A 13,296-nucleotide genomic window follows, 5' to 3' on the forward strand; every position below is an offset into this window, starting at 1 on the left:
AGTGCCCCTCCCCCGCCCCCCCCCCTCTTGTGGAGTGCCTCTCTTCTCCTTTCCCCCCCCTCGCGGAGTGCCCCCTCTCTTTCCCCCCTACCTCTCGCGGAGTGTCCCCCCTCTCTTTCCCCCCCCCCCCTCGCGGAGTGCCCCCTCTCTCTCTCCCCTCCCCCCCCCTCGCGGAGTGCCCCCTCTCTCTCTTTCCCCCCCCCCCTCTCGTGGAGTCCCCCCCCATCTCGCGGAGTGCCCCCACTCTCCCCCCCCATCTCACGGAGTGCCCCCTCCCCCCATCTCGCGGAGTGCCCCCTCTCTTCCCCCCCCCCCCCCCCAATCTCGCGGAGTGCCTCCTCTCTTTCCCCCCCCCCCAATCTCGCGGAGTGCCCCCTCTCTTCCCCCCCCATCTCGCGGAGTGCCCCCTCTCTTTCCCCCCCCCCCCCAAGCTCGCGGAGTGCCCCCTCTCTCCCCCCCCCAGCTCGCGGAGTGTCCCCTCTCTTTCCCCCCCCCCCCCAATCTCGCGGAGTGCCCCCTCTCTTTCCCCCCCCCCCCATCTCGCGGAGTGCCCCCTCTCTCCACCCCCCCCCCAATCTCGCGGAGTGCCCCCTCTCTCTCTCCCCCCCCCCCCCCCCCCCACTCTGGCGGAGTGCCCCCTCTCTTCTTTCCCCCCCCCCACTCTCGCGGAGTGCCCCCTCTCTCTCTCCTCCGTCCCCCCTCTCTCTCCCTCCGTCCCCCCTCTCGCCTCTCCTCTCCCTCCGCCCCTCTCTCTCCCTCCGTCCCCCCTCTCTCTCCCTCCGTCCCCCCTCTCTCTCCCTCCGTCCCCCCTCTCTCTCTTCCCCTCCGTCCCCCCTCTCTCTCTCCCTCCGTCCCCCCTCTCCCTCCCTCCGTCCCCCCTCTCCCTCCCTCCGTCCCCCCTCTCCCTCCCTCCGTCCCCCCTCTCCCTCCCTCCGTCCCCCCTCTCCCTCCCTCCGTCCCCCCTCTCCCTCCCTCCGTCCCCCCTCTCCCTCCCTCCGTCCCCCCTCTCCCTCCCTCCGTCCCCCCTCTCCCTCCCTCCGTCCCCCCTCTCCCTCCCTCCGTCCCCCCTCTCCCTCCCTCCGTCCCCCCTCTCCCTCCCTCCGTCCCCCCTCTCCCTCCCTCCGTCCCCCCTCTCCCTCCCTCCGTCCCCCCTCTCCCTCCCTCCGTCCCCCCTCTCCCTCCCTCCGTCCCCCCTCTCCCTCCCTCCGTCCCCCCTCTCCCTCCCTCCGTCCCCCCTCTCCCTCCCTCCGTCCCCCCTCTCCCTCCCTCCGTCCCCCCTCTCCCTCCCTCCGTCCCCCCTCTCCCTCCCTCCGTCCCCCCTCTCCCTCCCTCCGTCCCCCCTCTCCCTCCCTCCGTCCCCCCTCTCCCTCCTCCGTCCCCCCTCTCCCTCCCTCCGTCCCCCCTCTCCCTCCCTCCGTCCCCCCTCTCCCTCCCTCCGTCCCCACTCTCCCTCCCTCCGTCCCCACTCTCCCTCCCTCCGTCCCCACTCTCCCTCCCTCCGTCCCCACTCTCCCTCCCTCCGTCCCCACTCTCCCTCCCTCCGTCCCCACTCTCCCTCCCTCCGTCCCCACTCTCCCTCCCTCCGTCCCCACTCTCCCTCCCTCCGTCCCCACTCTCCCTCCCTCCGTCCCCACTCTCCCTCCCTCCGTCCCCACTCTCCCTCCCTCCGTCCCCACTCTCCCTCCCTCCGTCCCCACTCTCCCTCCCTCCGTCCCCACTCTCCCTCCCTCCGTCCCCACTCTCCCTCCCTCCGTCCCCACTCTCTCTCCCTCCGTCCCCACTCTCTCTCCCTCCGTCCCCACTCTCTCTCCCTCCGTCCCCACTCTCTCTCCCTCCGTCCCCACTCTCTCTCCCTCCGTCCCCACTCTCTCTCCCTCCGTCCCCACTCTCTCTCCCTCCGTCCCCACTCTCTCTCCCTCCGTCCCCACTCTCTCTCCCTCCGTCCCCACTCTCTCTCCCTCCGTCCCCACTCTCTCTCCCTCCGTCCCCACTCTCTCTCCCTCCGTCCCCACTCTCTCTCCCTCCGTCCCCCCTCTCTCTCCCTCCGTCCCCCCTCTCTCTCCCTCCGTCCCCCCTCTCTCTCCCTCCGTCCCCCCTCTCTCTCCCTCCGTCCCCCCTCTCTCTCCCTCCGTCCCCCCTCTCCCTCCCTCCGTCCCCCCTCTCCCTCCCTCCGTCCCCCCTCTCCCTCCCTCCGTCCCCCCTCTCCCTCCCTCCGTCCCCCCTCTCCCTCCCTCCGTCCCCCCTCTCCCTCCCTCCGTCCCCCCTCTCCCTCCCTCCGTCCCCCCCTCTCCCTCCCTCCGTCCCCCCTCTCCCTCCCTCCGTCCCCCCTCTCCCTCCCTCCGTCCCCCCCCTCTCTCTCCCTCCGTCCCTCCCCCCCAGGTCTGTTTGTATAATGGATGGTGAAGGATTTGGCCTCGCTGTTGCAAGGACTGTCGCAGACACAGCCCACTATCATTTTGGGTTTTGCCGTTTTGAGCCAGCCTGGAGGTGACCGGCTGCCCGTGTTCGTGGATATGGAATTCATCCCTGGTCCGAAACTCTGCTCGGATGCTTCTGCTTGCAATTTCTCACTCTGGGATCAATCTCACATTGGTTGCAGTAATGAGAGAATCTGAGAAGTTCAGGGGTGTGGCTAAACTGGGTCTCCAATTCCCCCCACCTGCTCCTGTGTACCTCATTGTGAGTGTCGGCAGGTATTCGACATTATGAAGCATCGTAACCAATCTTGTCCTCACCTGATGGGCCGCACTCATTTTCCCTCCTTAACCCATGGGCGCTGAAGTCAGTTGTACTCGTTCCTGCTGCCCTGGCTGTGATCAGCTGACCTGACCCGGAACAGTTTGGTCTGTGTGGCTCAGTACCGCACTGTGCAGCCCATTTACCCTTTGAGCCATGTGGGGAGCTGTGAGAGAGCCTTGCACCTCCTCCTGGTGATGCAGTGGGATGGTGGGAAGTCTAACTCCTGCCTTTATCTTTTCCCCCCCTTTATCTTTCCCCCCCCTTTATCTTCCCCCCCCTTTAATCTTCCCCCCCTTTAATCTTCCCCCCCCCCTTTATTCTTTCCCCCCCCTTTATTCTTTCCCCCCCTTTATTCTTTCCCCCCTTGGCTCAGTGATAACACTCGCTGCAGCGTCAGCTTGTGTTCGAGTCCCACTCCAGAGACTTGAGCCCATAATCATGGTTGACACTTCCAGTGCAGTACTGGCGGAGGTGCTGTCTTTCAGATGAGACGTTAAACTGAGGCCCTGTCTGCCCTCTCAGTTGGATGTAAAGGATCCCATGGCACTATTTGAAGAAGAGTAAGGCAGTTCTGCTGCTCATTTGATGATCTAGTCATTTATCTCATTGCTGTTTGTGGGAGCTTGCTGTGTGCAAATTAACTGCCATGTTTCCTACATTACAACAGTGCTTTGGGATGTACTGAGGACATGAAAGGCACAAATGAAATTTCTTTCTTTCTATCTTTTTTGTCTCTTTCTTTCTCTCTCACTTGCTCTCTTTCTCTCCCTCTCCCTCTCTTTTTCTTTCTCCTCCACTGTGTTTTTAACGGAGACTCACCTCCATCCCACCACAGAGCATGGCTGATTTTATACATGGAGCCTTTTCACTACTTGCAAAGAAAACAGTGAAAAAGAATAAACAGGATATGTTATAAAAATATCTGGGGACACTGGGGCAGAGGAGGAAATGTGTGATGTGCCCTCAGTACCACAAGGCAGTAATCTAATAACACAGAGCGGAAAGTGATACTGATCAGCTTGACACCCTTCATAAGGCGGTACAGGCAGGGCTTATTAATAAATGGAATTTAAAGTGCCCTATTCACGGAAATATCATGGTGACAGAGCAAGAGAGGAATACTCAGTGAGCTTGCAAGCACCAGCTTGTCATCAGTTTAGCAGTTTTTTATTGTTAACATAATGTTTGTGCAAATTCTTGGTCGATGGCATTACTAAAGGTTATGATGCAGGATGCAGAGTGTCAACCTGGCTTGTTTGGCAACGCTTTTATCCTCAAGTCAGATTATTGTAGGTTCAAGCCCTACTTCAGAACAAGAGCCTATAATCTGGGTGAGCACCCCAGTGCAGAACTGAGGGCGTGCTGCACTGTCGGAGGGGCAGTACTGAGGGAGTGCTGCACTGTCGGAGGGGCAGTACTGAGGGAGTGCTGTACTGTCGGAGGGGCAGTACTGAGGGAGTGCTGCACTGTCGGAGGGGCAGTACTGAGGCGGAGCGCTGCACTGTCAGAGGGTTAATACTGAGGGAGTGCTGCACTGCCGGAAGATCAGAACTGCGGAGGGTCAATACTGAGGGAGCACTGCACTATGAGGGGCCATCAGATGAGACGTTAAACATTGTCAGTCTGTCCTGGTGGGGCTGGTGGATGTTAATGATCCCACACCACTAGAATCTACTCTTAATTTGAATTATCTGATCATTTATATTTTTCTTAGCAATAAATTGTCACATTTGTATTATTTATGTTGCTTAATTCAAATGATTGGATAATTGTTAGTCCAAAAAATACCTTTGAATTATCAGTCGACTGTATTTGAAGAGAGCAGAGCGCTCCCCCGATGTGCACCAGGCAACATTCCTCCCTCAATCATGCACATTCCCGTGCTCAAACCCCAGCCTGAACCCCCAGTTCCCCTGACCACTTCCTCTTCTGCAGACCCTCTCTCTTCACCCCACCACTGGCGGCTCGGCCTTCACAGTCGAGCCTGTGCCCTTCCTCACCCGCCTTCATACCCGACCCGACAGGCTGCTTTCACCCCGCCCTCACTCGGGGTCGCAGGGCCCAATTGTCAGAGGGTTCGGGTTCAGTTAATTCAGCACGGACTGGGGAAAAGAGGCTGGGAGCTTCCCGGTGTGCGTGGCTCAGCAGCTCGCCAGACAGCCCATTCCCCTAGAGTAAAACGTGAGGAATTTGGTCTTGTAAAAGAAAGTTTGGTTGCCCCTATTTTCAGAGAGATGGAGGTGAACGGGTGCAGCATTGAGTGGATGTGTGAGCAGGGGTTTTTATGGGTGCCCTCGGTCCCCCTACTTGGTGCCTCTCCCTTCAGTCCACCACCCCCACCCTCAGGCTCATTCCCCCCCACCCCCTTCGGTCTCTCTTTTCCCCCCCCCCCCCCAGTCTCTTCCCCTCCTCCCCGTCCACCGGCCTCTCCCCTCCTCCCCCTCCCCCTTCCCCAGTTCCTCCCCCGGTCTCTCCCCTCCTCCCCCGGTCTCCCCTCCCCCCCGGTCTCTCCCCTCCTCTCCCTCCCCTGGTCTCTCCCCTCCCTTGGTCTCTCCCCCTCCTCAGTCTGTGTCTGTCTCTTTCCACAGCTGGTCCTGGCCGAAGGCTCGATGTCTGACGGGGGCTCACAGTGTGCGGACAGTCAGTCAGAGTTACCGCCCCCCATCGAGAGGACCGGAGGCATCGGCGACTCCAGGCCACCATCCTTCCAGTAAGAACTACTTTTCTTGTTCGAGTTCTAGAGTGGAGCTTCACTGAGTGGAGAGAAATATCAGATGATGTATGTCCTGACTCTGCTTTAATACATGTGAGTTCATCCAAGGGAGCGACGGTCATGGGGTCTGATACAGGTGAGAAGCGGCGGACTGAGTGACAGAATCTTCTGTTCTGCACTTTAGTCCTTTCCTCCATAGTTCCTGGTCTTCCCGGTTTCCCAATGGGTAAGTGTCTTGCAGTCAGAGCTCTGCCCATCTTACCATCCTCCTCACTCCTCTCCTGAAGGCACTGACTCTCACTGGGGTTCAGGTCCCCTCCTCCCCTGAAGGTGCTGACTCTCACTGGGGTTCAGGTCCCCTCCTCTCCTGAAGGTGCTGACTCTCACTGGGGTTCAGGTTCCCTCCTCTCCTGAAGGTGCTGACTCTCACTGGGGTTCAGGTCCCCTCCTCTCCTGAAGGTGCTGACTCTCACTGGGGTTCAGGTCCCCTCCTCCCCTGAAGGTGCTGACTCTCACTGGGGTTCAGGTCCCCTCCTCCCCTGAAGGTGCTGACTCTCACTGGGGTTCAGGTCCCCTCCTCTCCTGAAGGTGCTGACTCTCACTGGGGTTCAGGTCCCCTCCTCTCCTGAAGGTGCTGACTCTCACTGGGGTTCAGGTCCCCTCCTCTCCTGAAGGTGCTGACTCTCACTGGGGTTCAGGTCCCCTCCTCTCCTGAAGGTGCTGACTCTCACTGGGGTTCAGGTTCCCTCCTCTCCTGAAGGTGCTGACTCTCACTGGGGTTCAGGTCCCCTCCTCCCCTGAAGGTGCTGACTCTCACTGGGGTTCAGGTCCCCTCCTCCCCTGAAGGTGCTGACTCTCACTGGGGTTCAGGTCCCCTCCTCCCCTGAAGGTGCTGACTCTCACTGGGGTTCAGGTCCCCTCCTCCCCTGAAGGTGCTGACTCTCACTGGGGTTCAGGTCCCCTCCTCTCCTGAAGGTGCTGACTCTCACTGGGGTTCAGGTCCCCTCCTCTCCTGAAGGTGCTGACTCTCACTGGGGTTCAGGGTCCCTGCTCCCCTGAAGGTGCTGACTCTCACTGGGGTTCAGCTCCCCTCCTCTCCTGAAGGTGCTGACTCTCACTGGGGTTCAGGTCCCCTCCTCTCCTGAAGGTGCTGACTCTCACTGGGGTTCAGCTCCCCTCCTCTCCTGAAGGCACTGATGGGTACAGGTCTGTCATTGGATGGGAAGAATTCTGAGCTCACAGCAGCGCTACCTCAATATCATAGGGTATTAGTTTAATTGTGAGTTTTACCCTACAGTGGATAGGGATCAATTCTTTAACTAAACCACGTCACAATGAAGCACCATTACGCTTCTGCAGTGAAAGGATCAATAACTGGGTTAACAGCCGCTTCCTTACATCATCAGCTGTCGGGCTCCAGTCTTTTAACAATAATACTTTGAGCTAATTCATGTTGTTGCATGGGTGTGAGCAGGATACACATGGAACAGCAGGACTGAGTGTAGCCCACCCCTGATTAAGACCTTTAGAAGGGATGGGCTGGAGGTCTTGTGTCTCTGTGTAGTAAACTCTGTATCCTGTTGATCGTCGCTGTGTCAGCATTGTGCAGAATACCTGCTGCTTCTCTCTGTTTACTGTCTAAGAAAGGAAGACTTACATTTATACAGTGCCTTTCACGACCTCAGGGCATCCCAAATTGCTTTACAGTCAATGAAGTAATTTTGATGTGTCGGGGTTGTAATGTAGGGGGCCTAGGAGGAGCAGGACTCCATGTTCATACTGTCTCCCTAGGCTGTTACAGTACTGCCTGAATATCCACTCGCAGGACCATGCCCATTTAGTAACTGTACCGTGGGGAGAGGGAGGGCTGTCGGGGCCACTTGTCTGACTCTGGAATGAGATGTTCATACTTTTGGTGTGTTAGGAAACTTTAAAGCTAGTGGCTGCGGGGAAGAGAGGGGTGGATGGTGGGAGATCAGCCAGGGAGGATTCAGGGGACAGTATGTTTTTTATTGAAAGACCCAGGTGAAGGGCTGAGACCCAAAGCGTAGGTAGTGCCATGGTTACACAGAGGAGAGGTGCAGACGAAGTAAGGCAGGGAGCAGTGATTAGGTCGCCCCAAGCTTGGGTTGTAAGGTGACCCCAAGCTTGGGATTTCATAGCCTGTAGGTTGTAAGAGGAAGGAAAGGCTGAGGGAAGTGAGGAGCCCACAGCTTTGAAGTCCCTGGGAAAGAATATAAGAGTTGGAGACACTGATGGACAGGACTGGGAGTGCGCTCGTGGGGAGGAGCTGAGCATGAATCAGTCTGCAGGTCACTGGGACCAGCTGTTCTGTTCTTTGACCCTTGACCCACACAACAACTCCTCCCAGTGTTGCGCAATGACGGAGGAGGAGGAGAATTAACAGCCCTGCATACATGAACTGACCAATAGGTGTCGCGCGGGGACACGATTGGGTTCGGCTGTGATTTCCCCCCCCCCCCACCCCCGGTTGATTTCCCTGCTGGCACAGCTATCTGAGGTCACGTGAAGGGCATCTGGCACCTGTGGAATCGAGTATCAGGGTCAGTCGGTGGCTTTGGGGGTGGGAGGTGAGGTGTAAACTGGACCAAGACAAAAGCAGATGTCCCCTGTTCGTTTGACTAATTCCAGCCTGCGCCCCCCGGCACTGAAGGGGTTACAGACGGCGTGGGTCTGGAGGAAGCGCGGCCGTTCCCATTCCTTCCCCTGTGTGTAAAGCTTTGTGCTGGATTCAGACTGGGCAGCTGGCTCCCCCTGCTGTGTATCTGCAGGAACTGCAGCAAATTGTGTGTTCAGGATCCCGAGGGCACATGTTGTACCTGTGCAATGTTACCTCTGAGGGAGGATGGGAAACTAATCAATTTTAACAGACGCAGTATTACTGACCTGCTGACTTGCACCCAGTCCTGTTCACCCATCACCCCTGTGCTCGCTGACCTGTCCTCGATTTTTAAACACTCATCCTTGTGTTCAAATCCCTCCATGGCATCGCTCCTCCCTATCTCTGTAACCTCCTCCAGCTCTACAACCCTCCATAATCTCTGCACTCCTCCAATTCTGGCCTCTTGTGCATCCCCGATTTTTAATCGCTCCCTAAATCTCTCTGTCTCTCCGCTTTTAAGACGCTCCTTACAACCTACCTCTTTGACCAAGCTTTTGGTCACCTGTCCTAATATCTCCTTATGTGGCTCGGTGTCAAAGTTTGTTTGATAATCGCTCCTGTGAAGCACCTTGAGACATTTTACTACGTTAAAGGCGCTATATAAATGCAAGCTGTTGTTGTTTTGATCGCTGCCCTGTACAGCCTTTCACTTGTTTTTATATTTTTTATTTTGATTAAATTCGGGACTGGGTGCACATAATTTTTGTGGAGCGAAATCCTTCAGCTGTGCAGCAACTTTTTTTTAATGGTTTTCAAAGTTTGTAGCCACGACTTTTGCACGACATGCCCATTCTTGGCATTAAGTGCCCTTAAACTATCTTGATTCTCACTTCTTGTTAGATTTAATTTTGGTTGTCCTTTTTAAAGTGTGTAGTGAGCAATACAGCAACACTGCAGCTTATGGGTATGTTACAATATCTGAACACCTGAAGAATAATGCACAGTTTGCATAATCAGTTGCTGGCAAGTAATCCATGGTTTGTACCGTGTCACTGCTAGTCTGCTCTGTCGTATGTCACAGTAACTGCCACACCATTTACACAAAAACAAGAAATTTGGCCCAACAGGTCCATGCTCCACATGAGTCTCCTCTCACCCTATCAACATATTGTTCTATTCCTGTCTCCCTCATGTACTTATCTAGCTTCTCCTTAAATGCCCCTATTACTTTCCCTGTGGTGCTCATAACATAAGAACATAAGAAATAGGAGCTGGAGTCGGCCATTCGGCCCCTCGAGCCTGCTCCGCCGCTCAATAAGATCATGGCTGATCTTCTACCTCAATTACACTTTCCTGCACTATTTCCATATCCCTTGATTCTATTAATATCCAAAAATCTATCAATCTCTGTCTTGAATATACTCAATGATGGAGCCTCCACAGCCCTCTGGGGTAGAGAATTCCAAAGATTCACCACCCTCTGAGTGAAGAAATTTCTCCTCACCTCAGTCCTAAATGACCGACCCCTTATTCTGAGACTGTGACCCCTGGTTCTAGACTCCCCAGCCAGGGGAAACATCCTCCCTGCATCTACCCTGTCAAGCCCTGTAAGAATTTTGTATGTTTCAATGAGATCACCTCTCATTCTTCTAAACTCTAGAGAATATAGGCCTAGTCTACTCAATCTCTCCTCATAGGACAATCCCCCCATCCCAGGAATCAGTCTGGTGAGCCTTCGTTGCACTCCCTCTATGGCAGGTATATCCATACGGGAAAGATTAGGACAGGTGACTGAGAGTTCAGTCAAAGAGGTGGGACTTGAGGGGCTTTTTAAAGATGGAGAGAGAGGCGGTGTGACGGAGAGTTTAGGGAGGGAGTACCAGCAAGTGAGAGTGAAAGGAGCTGAAGAGTCGCCCACCAATGGTGGCGTGAAGCACAGAGGCTTGGGAAAGCTGGAGTTTATGGAGGGTGGAGAATGGGAGGCTGGTAAAAGCCTGGCGGAGGAGCCGAGCTATTTGCAGAACAAAAGAGAGGGATAGGCTGTGCGTTTCAGGAACGACCCTGTGTTGAAACCGTGTGCCTGTGTGACGCTAGCTGGTCTGGATCGCCGCTGATGGATTCCGCGCTCTCTCTTAGTTCTGTGTTTGCCACCCTGGAAGCTTCACAGTGAGTTTTTAGCTGTGTTTTCCAGCAGAGACGGGACACGGCATTCTGAGCAGAGGAGCTCTAAACGTCTGACAAATTATACACAATACCCTGAGCCCCAGGCTTTCTGCTGGTGGAGATCAGCTGCACTGAGAGCTGCTTCAGTCATTGCCTTCTAAATCCTCACCATTGCACTCTCGCTTTCTCTTCCCTTTTTTTGTGGGTTGCTACAGCAACCAGTGGGAGAATTGATTAGTGTTTTGAAAGCCTGGCTCTGAAATTCATCAGAGATTGCACTGAACACAGGCTGTTACACCCACTCAACCCCATCTCATTTACATCAGTAAAGGCACCTTTGCACCACGCTCACCTGCAGCACAGCCCAAAGCCTGGAACCCTGCAGACTGGAGCAGCCATGTTTCCAGTTTGGTCCCCTCTGATTCTCCCTGGGATTCCAGCAATGGTCAGTCCCCATCAGTTACCTCACCCCCAGTGACCATTCGAGACTCCGAGTGTTGGATACCGTGTCAAGCTTCTTTTTAAAGCAGTGCCCCGTGACTTCCCTGTCCAGGGAGTGAAAGTATCTGCCCTGTGAATGATGTGGAGTGTAAAGTAATTGATTGCCGTGTGCAGTAAGTGTTAGGGTCTCCATCTCGGGAGATCAGCTTCACTATTTCTGCTGGTTTAGGGTACCTCACTTCCAACGGGTCACTTCGACCTGCAGTGCTTGGCTCTTTTTCCAGGGAGCTGCTGGTCTCTGCTTCCTCCTGAGTTGCTGTGTCAGTTATTGCACACACTGATCTTCAGCAGTGCACCACTCATTGACGAGAAGCTTTCTCCACAGACAGACTGAAGTCCGTCTACTCGTCGTTTCGCCCGAGCTTTGTACTAACTCGGCTGCTGTTTTCCTATCTGATCAATTTCTTGTAAAATGCAGCGTGGTGCATCGGTTAAAGGGGCACTGACCCCATTGCTTGCCATGGGGAGGAGCAGAACCAGCTATGTACAGTTCGCACAATAACCATACCCACAACCCAGTGACACAGTGATGATTGAACACAATCTGTGGCTCAGTTTCAAACTGAAGTCCCCAGACTGTGGTAGTCTGTGACAGGATTTCCAAGGCTTTATCTTTCAGTATGTGGTTGACTTGCTCAACTCTGTTGCTGTGCACTCATTTAAAAAAAAAGATTCCATGGGTAGGTGATGTTGCCTTTCAGAAGTTAAGATAGGAGATTGCCCAGGTGTGTGTCAGTATTTACAGGGGATCCTTGGGGAGTGTGCCAGTATTTACAGGTGGTCCCTTGGACTGTGTCAACGTAGTGTTAACTGTGGTTCATTTGGTAAGTTTCTCACCTCTGGGTCAGAAGGTTGTGGGTTCAAGTCCCACTCCAGAGACTTGAGCACATAAAGCTAGGCTGACTCTCCAGTGCAGTGCTGAGGGAGTGCTGCACTGTCAGAGGTGCCGTCTTTCGGATGAGGCGTTAAACCGAGGCCCCGTGTGCTCTCTCAGGTGCACGTAAAAGATCCCATGGCACTATTTCGAAGAAGAGCAGGGGAGTTAACCCCAGTGTCCTGGCCAATATTTGCCCCTCAATCAACATAACAGAAACAGATTATCTGGTCATTATCACATTGCTGTTTGTGGGAGCTTGCTGTGGGCAATTGGCTGCCACGTTTCCTTCATTACAATGGTGACTACACTTCAAAAAGTACTGTAAAGAGTTTTGGGATGTCCTGAGGTCATGAAAGGCGCAATATAAATTCAAGTCTATTTTTCACTGTCGGAGGTGGCATCTTACGGATGGGACATTAAACTGAGGCCCCGTTTGCCCCCTCAGGTGGACATAAAAGATCCCATGGCACTATTTTGAAGAAGGGCAGGGATGTTCTCCCTGGTGTCCTGGCCAATATGTATCCCTCAATCAACATACCTCAAAACCACACAGCTGATGATTATTTCGTTGCTGTTTGTGGGATCTTGCTGAGTGCAGAGTGGCTTCCTACATTAAAACAGTGACTACACTTCCAAAGTATGTCATTGGCTGTAAAGCACTGTGGAATGCCCTGAAGTTGTGAAAGGCGCTATATGAATGCAAGTCTTTCTAGTTCAGTGTTAAAGACTGGGCGACATTGTTGTAAGGGGACAGTATCCCTTCGTGTAACATTGCGGAGTTTGGTTTATGTACGGGGAGGGTAGTAACTCAGTGTCGTATTGTGCAGCTACCGACAGTCAGCGGTTTGACTTGTACCCACAGGCATCTCTTTGCAGGATGTGAGAGAAAATCCCTTTAATTTTTGCCGCAATCTTTCACTGTACAAGTGATAACCTTAGGTACAACTGCAGCTTAAGTTGGAACAAGCCCCTGCCTCTGGCCCCAGCTGTTTCTGAGCTGTCAGTCAAATGTTGCTGTCATTCTCAGTTACCGTTGTGTGGTTAATCCTGTACCCGATGTAAAACTGTGGATAAAGGGAATTTCAGGTGAGACCATAGGAGGGCGATGTGGTACAACTCACCCCACAATAAAGAGCTTGAGACCGAGCTTCAGACACTGCGACACATCAGGGAGGGGGAGAAGTTCCTGGACTCTATGTTTCAGGAGGTGGTCACACCTATGAAATTAATTACTGCAGATGTAGTCCGTGGTCAGGGACAGGACGGTGTGACTACGAGTGAGGAAGGTACAGGGATCCAGGATGTAGTGTTGAAGGAGCCGCAGCCCTTGCTCTTGTCAAGCACGATTGAGGTTCTTACTCCCTGTGAGGGCAGGAGCGGGGACTGCAGGGAGGATGAGCAACCTGGCCACAGCACTGTGATGCAGGGGGCCATTCAAGTGGAGGGAGTAAAAAGAAATGTTGTAGTGGTAGGGGATAGTATCATTAGGGGGATAGATAGGGTTCTCTGCAGTCAAGAGCGGGAGTCCCGAAGGCTGTGTTGCCTGCCCGGTGCCAGGGTTAAGGACATCTCTTCTGGGCTAGAAAGAAACTTGGAGTGGGAGGGGGAGGATCCAGTTGTCGTGGTCCATGTTGGTACAAACGACGTAGATAGGACAAGGAAGAAGGTTCTGTTAAAGGA

The 13,296-nt window shown here is 54.4% G+C and overlaps 1 protein-coding gene across 4 annotated transcripts in view; it reads left to right on the forward strand.

The window, feature by feature from the left end:
* LOC147100674 (segment polarity protein dishevelled homolog DVL-1-like) overlaps positions 1-13,296 on the forward strand; it is a 139,314-nt gene that overhangs the window by 37,694 nt on the left and 88,324 nt on the right. For all 4 annotated transcript variants that reach the window (XM_085967179.1, XM_085967177.1, XM_085967176.1 and 1 more), the window contains one exon: positions 5,328-5,449. In XM_085967179.1, the coding sequence (XP_085823305.1) occupies positions 5,328-5,449 (122 nt within the window). The remainder of the gene's footprint in view (positions 1-5,327; positions 5,450-13,296) is intronic.

The sequence above is a fragment of the Somniosus microcephalus genome, chromosome 25, assembly GCF_052327205.1.
Source record: "Somniosus microcephalus isolate GS21.2 chromosome 25, FLI_Smic_1.0, whole genome shotgun sequence".
Lineage (NCBI taxonomy): Eukaryota > Metazoa > Chordata > Chondrichthyes > Squaliformes > Somniosidae > Somniosus > Somniosus microcephalus.